We start from the raw sequence: 16628 nt of genomic DNA, 5'->3' as shown, positions 1-16628 counted from the left end.
CGTTTTTAACTGCATACGAGGTGTATTCAAGTTCTAAGGCCTCCGATTTTTTTTCTCTGGACTGGAAAGAGATAGAAACATGCGCATTGTTTTAAAATGAGGCCGCATTCATTGTCAATACGTCCCAGAGATGGCAGCACCATACGGCAGATGGAATTTTACCGCCAGCGGCGAGAAAGAGAACTGTTTTAAATACTTAAAATGGCGACGTTTTCCTTACTTGAACAGCGTGCAATCATTCATTTTCTGAATTTGCGTGGTGTGAAACCAATTGAAATTCATCGACAGTTGAAGGAGACATGTGGTGATGGAGTTATGAATGTGTCGAAAGTGCGTTCGTGGGTGCGACAGTTTAATGAAGGCAGAACATCGTGTGACAACAAACCGAAACAACCTCGGGCTCGCACAAGCCGGTCTGACGACATGATCGAGAAAGTGGAGACAATTGTTTTGGGGGATCGCCGAATGACTGTTGAACAGATCGCCTCCAGAGTTGGCATTTCTGTGGGTTCTGTGCACACAATCCTGCATGACGACCTGAAAATGCGAAAAGTGTCATCCAGGTGGGTGCCACGAATGCTGACGGACGACCACATGGCTGCCCGTGTGGCATGTTGCCAAGCAATGTTGACGCGCAACGACAGCATGAATGGGACTTTCTTTTCGTCAGTTGTGGCAATGGATGTGACGTGGATGCCATTTTTCAATCCAGAAACAAAGCGCCAGTCAGCTCAATGGAAGCACACAGATTCACCGCCACCAAAAAAATTTCGGGTATCCGCCAGTGCTGAAAAAATGATGGTGTCCATGTTCTGGGACAGCGAGGGCGTAATCCTTACCCATTGCGTTCCAAAGGGCACTACGGTAACAGGTGCATCCTACGAAAATGTTTTGAAGAACAAATTCCTTCCAGCACTGCAACAAAAACGTCCAGGAAAGGCTGTGCGTGTGCTGTTTCACCAAGACAACGCACCCGCACATGGAGCTAACGTTACGCAACAGTTTCTTCGTGATAACAACTTTGAAGTGATTCCTCATGCTCCCTACTCACCTGAGCTGGCTCCTAGTGACTTTTGGCTTTTTCCAACAATGAAAGACACACTCCGTGGCCGCACATTCACCAGCCGTGCTGCTATTGCCTCAGCGATTTTCCAGTGGTCAAAACAGACTCCTAAAGAAGCCTTCGCCGCTGCCATGGAATCATGGCGTCAGCGTTGTGAAAAATGTGTACGTCTGCAGGGCGATTACGTCGAGAAGTAACGCCAGTTTCATCGATTTCGGGTGAGTAGTTAATTAGAAAAAAAAAATCGGAGGCCTTAGAAGTTGAATGCACCTCGTACATCGCTGTCAGGATACAGTTCTTCAAACAGCGCTGCTTCCCACCTTTGTCCTTCTTCTTGTTTAGTGCACAATGTGCAGCATTCATAACTCGCTTGAAATTCATCACTCCTAAACCTAACTTAATTTTTCCTCGTATGGTTTTATCAACTGCAAATGCTGCGATGCGTCGACCTATACCAATATCCTTTCTTCTCCGTATCGCCTTAGCCTTATCAGCTAAAATCCTATCTGCAATGTGGCGACTTGTTAGATCTTTATTTGCAGCGTATGCAATGTCATGTTCCATACACGCTTTGTCGAGCAAATTAACCCCCTTATCACCTGTTGCCAAGCGTTTCTGCAGCTTTGTCCCTGGTCCACAGTAGTTATACCCAGGGATGTGTAATTCCACTGGCAGTTTGTCTATAATACCACCACCTCCTCTAATGCGTCTCCTAGCACGCATGTTATGCTACTGCGGTGGTTGTGGCCTGTACGCCCCCATTATATAGCAAATCGTCGGCATCAATCAAACTGTTTTGTGTAGCAGGAAAACAAGCCATTTTACCAGTGCTTTATTTCCACGACGTCTTGTGACTCTCTCACCGAAAAACACATCCGGTTCTGAGCTTTTCTGCAACTCCTTGGTGTAGAAGCAGCCTGCAATTTCTTCACCTTTACTGTCCTTCAATATATATAAGTTCTAGGATTCGTTCTTTGCACCTTTGAAATTGTAAATATCTCTGTTGACCAGTTCGGTAGGTATGATTTCTCAAATGCTATCTTGTGTTTCGAGATACATACCAAATCACATAGATTAAATTTCTGTCTGCGTGGATCCAGCACTTTAATGTGATAGTACAGCGTATCCATGACTCCATTATCACGAATGTCGATTGGTCTCATTTTTATTGTGGTATGTTTGGTTCGATTATACTGAGCAATTATTTCTGAGAGGATATCTGTCCATTTGTATGAGCCGCGACGGTTAAAACGCATCCACATTCGACCTTTTATTGTTCTGTTCAGACGCTCCACGTTACTTGCCTTCAGGTGAGTGAATCTTGAGTAGTGGTGTATTCCGTACCGCCGCATCACGGTCTTGAAATACCTATTGTAACTCCCCGCCGTGATCAGTTTCGAGGTTGTCTGGGTATCGATTCGTCCCTGCCTGTAGCAAACGCTCAGAAACATCCGCGACATTTCTACCCGTTTTTGTTTTGACAGGTAATGCCCAGGCAAATTTGGAGTATGTATCAATAACCATTAAAATATATTTGAATCCATTATTCTCATGTGAATATTCCCTTATATCCACAAGATCAACTCTCCATAAGTCATCCAAGCCATTAATCATACCGAGCGAGGTGGCGCAGTGGTTAGACACTGGACTCGCATTCGGGAGGACGACGGTTCAATCCCGCGTCCGGCCATCCTGATTTAGGTTTTCCGTGATTTCCCTAAATCACTTCAGGCAAATGCCGGGATGGTTCCTCTGAAAGGGCACGGCCGACTTCCTTCCCCATCCTTCCCTAATCCGATGAGACCAATGACCACGCTGTCTGGTCTCCTTCCCCAAAAACAACCAACCAACCAACCATTAATCATAACATGCCTACGAGGGTATGTTCTGTGTGCTGGTATGTGCAGTTCTCGAACTACTGTCTCCATACTTATTCGATGATACCTCTCTCTCTAAGCTCAGAGATTACTGAAACAGCCTCATTCGAATGAGTTGTATTACCTGCGGCAGCTGATGCCGTGAGCAGTCGTAGTCGATGTATTAGCTCGTTGGGGTCGACATTATATATATACTGCCGGATTCGATTGTTCACTGCTTTATGCTCAATGTCAATACCATCACCGCTGCTGCTGCTGGTGTTGTTTTTGGTGGTGTTTTCGCCATCAAGTATATGTTGCTCAGGCTTTTCGCGATCTTGTTTACATCAGTCATGTGCAGTATTTCACGGTACGTTCCTCTACCATTAACTGAATAATTTATAGGCTTTTTGTTAGGTCTTAGGAAAGTAAGATTCATTAAGCTAGGTTTTATCTCAAACCACCCATCACGAATCTGTATTGTGTCATCAGTTACAGTTATAGAATGCATACCCAACATGCACGGTCTTCCCCTGGTAACGCTGAATGTTCCAACTATCTGACCACGAGCAATCCGCTGTCACAATCTGCTGAAGTCGACGTTGTTTCTCACGTCAGCTGGCCCCGACAGTGGCTGTTACCCCTGAATAAAGGCGCTCACGGTACATCCTTAACACGTTGACAGATGAAATGGCCAGCGTCTCCCTACCTATGACGGGGAATGCCCCACGGTACGGGCATGCCCGCTCTTGTTACGATCATGTTTGCTGGTATTGTGCGTCTTGCCCATGCTAGTACAAGGTCTGAGAACGTCCCAGTCACATTACACGCTTAACTATTCCTTTCGGCTGTAGTGACAGTCCCTCTCTCTCTATCTATCTCATACACACACACACACACACACACACACACACACACACACACACACACACGTATGGTACAGTAGCTATCTCAAATTCAGTTACGGTTGAATGAACAACATGTTCATGTTAAGATGTGTCTATCATGCTGAAAAGAGTATTGACATAGATTATTAAGTTTAACCTTGAGTAACACACTGGAAAGTAAAGTTTATCTTGGTTTTTAAATTATCTGAGATATTTTTGCACATAAGAATAAGCTATATTCCCGGAACTATCTTAAAGTGACTGTCTGATTTGAATGCAGAACTATTTATTATTACACGCTATCAAGTCCGTGACATCTTTGTTGTTGTTGTTGTTGTGGTCTTCAGTCCTGAGACTGGTTTGATGCAGCTCTCCATGCTACTCTATCTTGTGCAAGCTTCTTCATCTCCCAGTACCTACTGCAACCTACATCCTTTTGAATCTGTTTATTGTACTCATCCCTTGGTCTCCCTCTACGACTTTTACTCTCCACGCTACCCTCCAATACTAAATTGGTGATCCTTTGATGCCTCAGAATATGCCCTACCAACCGTTCCCTTCTTCTAGTCAAGTTGTGCCACAAATTTCTCTTCTCTCCAACCCTATTCAATACCTCCTCATTAGTTATGTGATCTACCCATCCAATCTTCAGCATTCTTCTGTAGCACCACATTTCGAAAGCTTCTATTCTCTTCTTGTCTAAGCTATTTATCGTCCACGTTTCACTTCCATACATGGCTACACTCCATACAAATACCTTCAGAAACGACTTCCTGACATTTAAATCTAAATTCGATGTTAACAAATTTCTCTTCTTCAGAAACGCTTTCCTTGCCATTGCCAGTCTACATTTTATATTCTCTCTACTTCGAACATCGTCAGTTATTTTGCTCCCCAAATAGCAAAACTCCTATACTACTTTAAGTGTCTCATTTCCTAATCTATTTCCGGCAGTATCACCCGACTTAATTCGACTACATTCCATTATCCTCGTTTTTCTTTTGTTGATGTTCATCTTATATCCTCCTTTCAAGACATTGTCCATTCCGTTCAACTGCTCGTCCAGGTCCTTTGCTGTCGCTGACAGAATTACAATGTCATCGGCGAACCTTTTACTCCTGATAACAACGTCCTCCTGAGTAGTCCCCGCCCGGAGATCCGAATGGGGGGACTATTTTACCTCCGGAATATTTTACCCAAGAGGACGCCATCATCATTTATCCATACAGTAAAACTGCATGCCCTCGGGAAAAAATTACGGCCGTAGTTTCCCCTTGCTTTCAGCCGTTCGCAGTACCAGCACAGCAAGGTTCAAATGGCTCTGAGCACTATGGACTTAACATCTGAGGTCATCAGTCCCCTAGAACTTAGAACTACGTAAACCTAACTAACCTAAGGACATCACACACGTCCATGCCCGAGGCAGGATTCGAACCTGCAACCGTAGCGGTCGCGCGGTTCCAGACTGTAGCGCCTAGAACCGCTCGGCCACAACGGCCGGGGCATGCAAGGCCGTTTTGGTTAGTGTTACAAGGCCAGATCAGTCAATTATCGAGACTGTTGCCCCTGCAACTACTGAGAAGGCTGCTGCCCCTCTTCAGGAACCACACGTTTGTCTGGCCTCTCAACAGATACCCCTCCGTTGTGGTTGCACCTACGGTACGGCTATCTGTATATCTGTATCGCTGAGGAAAATGGCTCTGAGCACTATGGGACTTAACATCTGTGGTCATCAGTACCCTAGAACTTAGAACTACTTAAACCTAACTAACCTAAGGACATCACACACATCCATGCCCGAGGCAGGATTCGAACCTGCGACCGTATCAGTCGCGCGGTTCCGGACTGAGCGCTTAGAACCGCTAGACCACCGCGGCCGGCTATCGCTGAGGAACGCAAACCTCCCCACCAACGGCAAAGTCCATGTTTCATGGGGGGAGGGACATGTTTGTTATTGGTTTCTGATAAATATGATAAAATAAAAAGAAATGTGCGCCATACAAGAAATCCGCCCGGGCAGTTCGCTATGGCCAGTAGGCCACAGCTCTTTTCATCTTATACAGTGTATTTTCAAAAGTATCAAATTCATTGCCTAGTCATTTTTCCGTTACATCTTACTTAAGCAGCAACTCGACTGCCAAGTTCCTGCTTTAAACAAAAATAATTATTATGGTGCTAACTCCATCGTCCTATATCCTGCTTATATGAGACTGAACACTCGAAAGGTATATGCAAGCATTTTATGTAAAATTAACGTAAAATATCTTAAGATAATCCCTTCAAGTCTAAATAAACTGACAATCGTGTGACTGGAGGCAGGATTTTTGTTGTTGATATTCTGCACGACTTACATAGTTGCGTTTATACTGCTATTTCGAGGTAAAATTGAAAATTTCAATTACCAACATTAGAAAATGATTAATAGTATTTTATTATTTATTAAAGTAAAACAGCAAACAGAAAAATAACATAAGAAAAAATGTTACTGAATTCTTTTCCTTTGTGAAACAGACTACACAAGTCTACATTACAACTTTCTCCCCTACTAAACGTAGCTGTTTTTTGTATTTACATGCCGTGAATAATTTTTTAATTAGAGCTACAAGATACATGTGAAAAATTTTACACTTGTGTAGCTATGGGTGTTTTTTATAACCAATTTGCCTGGCTAGTTTCACCGATCCAGAATTCTGTTCATCTTTCCATCAATAAACGTTCCTACGCTATAGCCGAGTATAAATGGTACCTGGATGAATAAAACAGTGAAAAATCTCTGAATCCTATTTATTTCTTTCCTTCTCTCGTGCCCAGCGCGTTGGTGTGGTAGTTTAGACAATGAGTCGTATTTGGTGTGATTCAAATCCCCGCCTGTGCATCCAGACTTAGGATTTCCTAATCACTGACATGAATGATGGATCAAAAATTGCATTGCCAATTTTTCCACGGCTTGTTAGTTTTTTCTTTCCTACTTAGCCTAAACTTCACGTGTCAACCCCAACTGCCAACATCCCTTCGATTTTCTGCTGTTCTTATTTTCGCGTTGAGAATGTTCTTTATGTACACTCTAGTTTCTGTCGTTGGTTGTAACATGTAAACAGACAAGGTATCAAGCTGGAAGTACCATTTTGTGGAGTGAACGATTTATTTTTCTGCAGCTAAGTTAAGGCACAAGCTTTTCTGCAAACTCTGCAAACACACTTCTTATGCGTATAAGATACTGTTGGTGCGGATAAAGCTTTCTCTTCCTGACATCAAACCTGAGTATAGAAATCCTTCTGTGCATCATGTTGGCTCGCTACACTGAATGACAGTGCCTTTTTTCTGTTTACACCTATACTTGCCGTGAACAAACTCAACCGTTTTAAGCGTTAAAACGATTTAGCTTATTGCGCTAGTACGTTGGTGAGGAAAGAACATTAAGCAAAACAATCGAGCGAAGACATGACTTTATAGGTCAAATAAAACACCACAGTCCATCCCTCGTAAACATTCTAAAATTTATAGCTCAATGAGAGAAACGACAAGAAAGACTCCAAGTGGTATGTTGTGAACAAACCACAAATAATGCTGAGTCAGTAAGTATCACTTGAAAACATTGAATAACCAGCCATTTTTTATAAAATTTGTATCAGATTCGACAGTCGGCAGTATTAAATCTACAGACATAACTGACTTCAAAAGTAATTTCCGAATAGACACGAAAATTGTAACTAGAAAATCTTGTATTCTTATTGGTCCACATCTTGTAAATATTATTAAAAGACGTCTTCCTGCACACCATGAGCTGCATGTAAAAATATTTAACTGTTACACCGGTATTCAGGCACATATCCCATCGTCAGTGGCATGTGATACGGATGACAAACAAATAAATTTATCGAATCGATGTCTGTAAGACAAGAACATTTTTCATACATTACACTAGCAATATAAAGTTCCTTACATATTGTGTACGTCTGTATCAAATAACGTGCGTGTCAGGTATGGAATCATTATGGTGTTAAAGTTGATGTGGCTCCAGGAAGTACAGAACACAGTCGATATTTAAACTCTAATTATAACCGTGTATTTGATATCATGACAGAGTCCGTTATGTCCCTTACCTCTGTGGTACACAGTTTGTCATGAGTACATATTACTGCTGTCAGACGCTAAATGGCGACACTTCTTATTCGTATTGTACACTAGTGTCACGAGATGAAAACATGTATCTATATAATATTTCAGAGATAGCAAGAGACCTGTAGTATAAGACCCTTTGGCCTGACCAGCATTTCCATGTTTTCATCTCGTGATTACAGTGTCCAGAACGACAAAGAAGTGTGGTCGTTTAGCGTTTGATAGCTAAAACATGTATACACAACAGCCTATGTACCACAGAGATAAGACAGATAAGGAACCCTATCGTAATAACAAAGAAATGGTTATAATTAGATTTTAAATATCAACTGGGTTCTATGCGCTGTAAATCCACATCAGTTTTAACATCACAACTGTTTCATACTTGACACACACGTCGTCTGATACAGACGTCGCAAAATGTAAGTAGCTTTATATTTCTACTGTGACGTATACAAAATGTTCTTGTGTTGTAGACATCGATGTGTATACATTTATTTGTTTGTCACTTGTATCAGAGGCCATTGGTGATGGGATATATGCCCGTAATCGGTGTGGCAGTTAAACATTTTTACATGCAGCTCATGGTGCGCAGTACGATTTCTTTTAACAAAATTATATCTTTACTTTAGATCAGTGATTCCCAACCTGAGGGTAATTACCAGCTGAGGGATAAAATGAAATTTTCTGAGGGGTAAAACCAAAAGGATTCAACTGTGTTTCAGTCACGAAACTAAATTATTTTTGGAAGATCATTACTACTATTAAACCTGATTAAGTTTTCCAAATAATAAAAAGTAAGGAAGGAAGATTAGTGTTTAACGTCCCGTTGACATCGAGGTCATTAGATGCGGCTTCAACTAATAGCAATAACAATAGCAATAGCTTGTGAAACGAACTTGTGAACATATTTCTCACACAGTCCACCGACGACATACATACTTTGTACTATACATCCATGACAGCAAAATGGAGACATTAAAATCTCATGAAGATGCGTTCTCAGAGTTGGAGGTAGTTCCCGCAATAGACTAGAAATTGCTTCATTATTCATTTCGCAATAATAAAGAAATTGACAGCGCTACAGAACAGTAACTAAGTAATGAGTACTACAATGCTATATGGCCTACACATTATTATTATTGTAATTATTGTAATTATAGACGCAAAGCATTGTCAGCCTGAAGTCTTCCAATTTCAGCCATTTCACAGATAAGTAGTCCAGCAATCAAACGATCTACAGACAATAACTACAGTGCACCCATTTGAAGTTGGTTTATTTTAAATGGGGTTGCAGGGATTGGAACAAGCAAGTATCGCTAGGGGTAGGTGTGGTAGAGAGAAAGCACGTTTTGTTACAAGTGTCTACCCTCAGTATGAATACTTAGCTTCTGAGAGGGAGTTGTAGATAGCACTCGTGATTCCCTGAGGACTGCTTCATCATCCTTTACAGAAGGTTGTTAGAAAGAAACAGTATCAATTGTCGCATTGACTGATTAGTTCGTAGTTCAATAAAACGCTTGCAAAAATTATCATTTATCATTCGTCACTTTAAAAATGGAAGTGTTCAAAGAAAATTCTTTATCGTTGTAAAGTTTGGTTAGGTACTAATATTGTTAATGGTGGGGAGAGGGGGCTACGAGCTAATATCTGATTGCACTCAGGGATAATGTTCCCAGGAAGATTAGGGATCACTGGTTTGGATGTACTTTCTAACGTAAACAAAAGCGAATGCGGCGCTGCTGTAATATACTAGTCAATTTAAGGCAGTTGTAAGGTGAAGAATAAAAGTAAGCGCACCCAGCTGTAAATTATATGTAAATATACTACTTGGCAAAGGTAGCAACTAAAGAAATTTTTTACAGAAGAAGTGCAGTGTCCAAAACGCTGTTGGCACGAACTTACTAATGATGAAGATATAAGTGTTTTACACCAACTGAAGTTAAGTGAAAACAAAACGCCTCTTCACGTGTATGAGGTCATATAACTTCTTCACGTAATTTAATACAGTCACGGAGTTCAACCACTACTATTATTGATAAATTGATATAAGTAACTGTGCCGAAATGAAGAAGTTAGCTGGTAAAAGATCCAGATGGAGAGTTAACAAGATTGACGGCAAGGTAATGGAGCAACATAACACGGGGTAGAGCGGAGGTGCGCCGCTTTCGCCAGCTCACCTGTGGTGTCGACTTCGGCGTCGGCTTCGGCTTCCGCTTCGGCTTCGGTTTCAGCTTCGGTTGCGGCTTCGGCTTCGGCTTCCTGCGAGAGGGCAGGCGCGGGCGCCCAGAGGCACAGCCAGAGAGCAGCCGACACGACGAGCCAGGCGCGCCTCATGTTGCCTGCATGGGGGTCGGCCGCGCTCTGCCGCCTGATGCAACAACGCCCGCGCCACTTACGAGGAAGTCTTGCATTACGCGCCAGACGAGATAATGGCCACCGTCACCAAACACGTCGAGCGCCTCTCTCAGCGCGCAAATCGAGTCGCCAGCTCCTACCGACACGTCGATCTGTATGTACGGTGGCACTCGTCATCTAAAAGAATATTTTTTTATGCGAATGAGCCCATTCGGGAGTTAAAATAATTGAAAAGCCACGGTCACTTCAATATCGTTTACTAGATGACCGGTTTCAGCACTCTAAAGGTGCCATCATCGGATCTTTAAGGGGGGTAGGACGTCAAACGGGCCGACTTTGAGAAGGAGAGGCACCACAGGGCATTTTAATTTGCACTGTCTATACTTTTACAAATAAATTCATAAAACTTTGTCAGCATGACCAAGAAGGATTCAGGATTCACACTCATAGCAGTGGAAGTTCAAAAACACGAAAAAATAATATTTTTTAAATGTGAAATTTCATGATTTTTTTTCACTTACTGTTGGCTGCATTTGTTGCTATAGGTACACTTTTCTTCATCAGTAAGAGAGATTCTTCGATGAATTTTGCACAGCTCACAAACCATACTTACAGGTGTATGAAACTCTAGAATTTATTTAATCTATGGAAAAATGAATGGGCTGTTACGTTTTAAACTTCGTGTTTAGAGAAAACTCGAATTTTATAGTTAATTATCTCAATTTTTTACCACAGTTTTAACAGATTTGGGAAATTCTAGAGTTTCATACACCTGTAAGTATGGTTTGTAAGCTGTGCAAAATTCATCGAAGAATCTCTCATACTTATGAAGAAAAGTGTACCTACAGCAACAAATGCAGCCAATACCAAGTGAAAAAATGATGAAATTTCACATGTAAAAAAAATTTGTTTTGTTATGTTTTTGAACTTCCTCTGCTATGAGTGTGAATCCTGAATCCTTCCTGGTCATGCTAACAAAGTTTTATGAATTTATTTGTAAAAGTATAGACAGTGTAAATTAAAATGTCCTGTGGTGCCTCTCCTGCTCCAAGTCGGCCCGTTTCACGTCCTACCCCCCTTAAAGGTATAACATAACACATTTGAGAGAGGGCTTACATGAGTTAACTATATACATTACAATTATTACAGAGCCACATACCTGAAACGTGGATTAACATTTATAAAACCATATGGACATCATGGCACATGAGGCAGACCATCTGATAAAAATCATTGTCACAACCAATAAAAAATAATAAAAAACTGCTCTCATGGTCGTTCTTTCCATAAAATATAAAACTGAAGTCACCAGATGAAACTACCACTGCTCGCCTAACACCGGTCGGCATCATCACTGCCCTATTCGCACAGGCTTACCTGCTGTGATCCTAGCGGTTCACACCAGAGAGCGCTGTCCAAGCAGCGCATACACAGTCCCACGGTATAACCACTCATTACTACTAAAACACAACTTTACTATAACTGCTTGTCACATATCCCCGCAAAGCCCACATTTGCGCATACGTTTCCTGTACATACTATAATCACTATAAAGTACGTCAATTACAAAGTAAAAGCATCTGCCGCGCGGTCTAAGGCGCTGCAGTCATGGACTGTGCGGCTGGTCCCGGCGGAGGTTCGAGTCCTCCCTCGGGCATGGGTGTGTGTGTTTGTCCTTAGGATAATTCAGGTAATAATAATAATGTCGTGTGGCTAGGGCCTCCCGTCGGGTAGACCGTTCGCCTGGTGCAAGTCTTTCGATTTGACGCCACTTCGGCGACTTGCGCGTCGCTGGGGATGAAATGATGATAATTAGAACAACACAACACCCAGTCCTTGAGCGGAGAAAATCTCCGACCCAGCCGAGAATCGAACCCGGATCCTTAGCATTGACAGTCTGTCGCGCTGACCACTCAGCTACCGGGACGGGCATAATTTAGGTTAAGTAGTGTGTAAGCTTAGAGGCTGATGACCTCAGCAGTTAAGTCCCATTAGATTTCACACACACTTGAACATTTTTTGAAAAGCATCTGAGGCACAGACATTATCCATTAGCGCCTTACAAAACTACATATTATAATTTACCTTTATTCATACAGGGTGTTTCAAAAATGACCGGTATATTTGAAACGGCAATAAAAACTAAACGAGCAGCGATAGAAATACACCGTTTGTTGCAATATGCTTCGGACAACAGCACATTTTCAGGCGGACAAACTTTCGAAATTACAGTAGTTACAATTTTCAACAACAGATGGCGCTGCAAGTGATGTGAAAGATATAGAAGACAACGCAGTCTGTCGGTGCGCCATTCTGTACGTCGTCTTTCTGCTGTAAGCGTGTGCTGTTCACAACGTGCAAGTGTGCTGTAGACAACATGGTTTATTCCTTAGAACAGAGGATTTTTCTGGTGTTGGAATTCCACCGCCTAGAACACAGTGTTGTTGCAACAAGACGAAGTTTTCAACGGAGGTTTAATGTAACCAAAGGACCGAAAAGCGATACAATAAAGGATCTGTTTGAAAAAATTTCAACGGACTGGGAACGTGACGGATGAACGTGCTGGAAAGGTAGGGCGACCGCGTACGGCAACCACAGAGGGCAACGCGCAGCTAATGCAGCAGGTGATCCAACAGCGGCCTCGGGTTTCCGTTCGCCGTGTTGCAGCTGCGGTCCAAATGACGCCAACGTTCACGTATCGTCTCATGCGCCAGAGTTTACACCTCTATCCATACAAAATTCAAACGCGGCAACCCCTCAGCGCCGCTACCATTGCTGCACGAGAGACATTCGCTAACGATATAGTGCACAGGATTGATGACGGCGATATGCATGTGGGCAGCATTTGGTTTACTGACGAAGCTTATTTTTACCTGAACGGCTTCGTCAATAAACAGAACTGGCGCATATGGGGAACCGAAAAGCCCCATGTTGCAGTCCCATCGTCCCTGCATCCTCAAAAAGTACTGGTCTGGGCCGCCATTTCTTCCAAAGGAATCATTGGCCCATTTTTCAGATCCGAAACGATTACTGCATCACGCTATCTGGACATTCTTCGTGAATTTGTGGCGGTACAAACTGCCTTAGACGACACTGCGAACACCTCGTGGTTTATGCAAGATGGTGCCCGGCCACATCGCACGGCCGACGTCTTTAATTTCCTGAATGAATATTTCGATGATCGTGTGATTGCTTTGGGCTATCCGAAACATACAGGAGGCGGCGTGGATTGGCCTCCCTATTCGCCAGACATGAACCCCTGTGACTTCTTTCTGTGGGGACACTTGAAAGACCAGGTGTACCGCCAGAATCCAGAAACAATTGAACAGCTGAAGCAGTACATCTCATCTGCATGTGAAGCCATTCCGCCAGACACGTTGTCAAAGGTTTCGGGTAATTTCATTCAGAGACTACGCCATATTATTGCTACGCATGGTGGATATGTGGAAAATATCGTACTATAGAGTTTCCCAGACCGCAGCGCCATCTGTTGTTGAAAATTGTAACTACTGTAATTTCGAAAGTTTGTCTGCCTGAAAATGTACTGTTGTCCCAAGCATATTGCAACAAACGGTGTATTTCTATCGCTGCTCGTTTAGTTTTTATTGCCGTTTCAAATATACCGGTCATTTTTGAAACACCCTGTATAAGGACGTCAGGAATATGCACACAGAAAGCTGTTCATAACACGACTTAGGTACAATGTGGCGAGCGATTAAAACCTGTATGCTGGGCTTTACCTATCTAGGCACTATGGTCCTAGGTATCTATACATTTGTTATGAGCAAGGTACGAATCAACTACGAAAACCTGCATAGGCACATGGAATTACGGAATGCCAGGTCAGAAGCGAACCTAAGGGCACAGGAACAGGGGGGAAAATGACATGCGGACCGAGATGCACAGTGACTTCACGTACGCTCCCATCGGCATGGCACTCGTTTCGTCCATGGGTATTATCGAACGGGGAATAATGAAAAACCATATTTCTATGATACCAAAAATCCAAGCATTCTAGCTTCATACACAAATATGTCTGTAAAATATAAAAATAAATAAAATAAGACCGTAAGGAAGACACGCTTGGCAGGCAATGGTAATCATCGAGTAAAGTTTTACTGGCGGAGCTGGCCAACTACACTTCAAGCCTTATAACAAGTATTTACTTTACCTAGATAGGCCCTCCTACAAAACATATAAATAACATTAGCAGTATTCTAAAGGTGATGCCGACCGGTGTTACGCGAGCAGTGGTAGTGTCACCTGGTGACTTCAGTTTTATACACTCCTGGAAATTGAAATAAGAACACCGTGAATTCATTGTCCCAGGAAGGGGAAACTTTATTGACACATTCCTGGGGTCAGATACATCACATGATCACACTGACAGAACCACAGGCACATAGACACAGGCAACAGAGCATGCACAATGTCGGCACTAGTACAGTGTATATCCACCTTTCGCAGCAATGCAGGCTGCTATTCTCCCATGGAGACGGTCGTAGAGATGCTGGATGTAGTCCTGTGGAACGGCTTGCCATGCCATTTCCACCTGGCGCCTCAGTTGGACCAGCGTTCGTGCTGGACGTGCAGACCGCGTGAGACGACGCTTCATCCAGTCCCAAACATGCTCAATGGGGGACAGATCCGGAGATCTTGCTGGCCAGGGTAGTTGACTTACACCTTCTAGAGCACGTTGGGTGGCACGGGATACATGCGGACGTGCATTGTCCTGTTGGAACAGCAAGTTCCCTTGCCGGTCTAGGAATGGTAGAACGATGGGTTCGATGACGGTTTGGATGTACCGTGCACTATTCAGTGTCCCCTCGACGATCACCAGTGGTGTACGGCCAGTGTAGGAGATCGCTCCCCACACCATGATGCCGGGTGTTGGCCCTGTGTGCCTCGGTCGTATGCAGTCCTGATTGTGGCGCTCACCTGCACGGCGCCAAACACGCATACGACCATCATTGACACCAAGGCAGAAGCGACTCTCATCGCTGAAGACGACACGTCTCCATTCGTCCCTCCATTCACGCCTGTCGCGACACCACTGGAGGCGGGCTGCACGATGTTGGGGCGTGAGCGGAAGACGGCCTAACGGTGTGCGGGACCGTAGCCCAGCTTCATGGAGACGGTTGCGAATGGTCCTCGCCGATACCCCAGGAGCAACAGTGTCCCTAATTTGCTGGGAAGTGGCGGTGCGGTCCCCTACGGCACTGCGTAGGATCCTACGGTCTTGGCGTGCATCCGTGCGTCGCTGCGGTCCGGTCCCAGGTCGACGGGCACGTGCACCTTCCGCCGACCACTGGCGACAACATCGATGTACTGTGGAGACCTCACGCCCCACGTGTTGAGCAATTCGGCGGTACATCCACCCGGCCTCCCGCATGCACACTATACGCCCTCGCTCAAAGTCCGTCAACTGCACATACGGTTCACGTCCACGCTGTCGCGGCATGCTACCAGTGTTAAAGACTGCGATGGAGCTCCGTATGCCACGGCAAACTGGCTGACACTGACGGCGGCGGTGCACAAATGCTGCGCAGCTAGCGCCATTCGACGGCCAACACCGCGGTTCCTGGTGTGTCCGCTGTGCCGTGCGTGTGATCATTGCTTGTACAGCCCTCTCGCAGTGTCCGGAGCAAGTATGGTGGGTCTGACACACCGGTGTCAATGTGTTCTTTTTTCCATTTCCAGGAGTGTATTTTATGGAAAGACCATGAGAGCAGTTTTTTATTATTTTTTATTGGTTGTGACAATGATTTTTATCAGATGGTCTGCCTTATGTGCAATGATGTCCATATGGTTTTATAAATGTTAATCCACGTTTCAGGTATGTGGTTCTGTAATAATTGTAATGTATATAGTTAACTCATGTAAGCCCTCCCTCAAACCTGTTTGTTACACCTTCACAGATCCGATGATGGCATCTTCAGAGTGCTGAAACCGGTCATCTAGTAAACGATATTAAAGCGATCGTGGCTTTTCAATTACTTTAAAAACAGAGTGATCGCCCCACGACACACCATGTGTTCACTCCATTCAGGAGTATTTCAATTTAAGTGCCACGAATTATGCCACAAATCTTAGAGCTGGTATCTGGAAACACTAAACAGGCCATACATATTCAATAATAGTGGTGATATACCGTGTTTTATATTATGTATGAGGTAATAAATCTTGTTAACAGTAACCGCTGGTAATATAAATGTAGAAATAAAGCAAAACATTTTAAAAATGAGACTCAGTTTAAAAAAATACGTAAAATAAAAGAAATTAATTCAGGTTCCAAGTGAATAACTTCCAGCTTACATTACTGGCTATGTTACTGGCAGCCTTAGA

At 43.5% G+C, this 16628-nt stretch overlaps 1 protein-coding gene across 1 annotated transcript in view; it reads right to left on the bottom strand.

The window, feature by feature from the left end:
- LOC126249801 (uncharacterized) overlaps nucleotides 1-10309 on the bottom strand; it is a 224965-nt gene extending 214656 nt beyond the window's left edge. Inside the window, exon 1 of the mRNA XM_049951494.1 lies at nucleotides 10106-10309. Coding sequence (XP_049807451.1) covers nucleotides 10106-10262 — 157 coding nt within the window. The 5' untranslated portion in view covers nucleotides 10263-10309. The remainder of the gene's footprint in view (nucleotides 1-10105) is intronic.
- Between the last annotated feature and the right edge of the window lie 6319 nt (nucleotides 10310-16628).

Source organism: Schistocerca nitens, chromosome 3 (assembly GCF_023898315.1).
Source record: "Schistocerca nitens isolate TAMUIC-IGC-003100 chromosome 3, iqSchNite1.1, whole genome shotgun sequence".
Taxonomy (NCBI): Eukaryota; Metazoa; Arthropoda; class Insecta; order Orthoptera; family Acrididae; genus Schistocerca; species Schistocerca nitens.
Note: the sequence above shows the minus strand (reverse complement) of the source record. Positions and strands in the feature narration are given on the sequence as shown.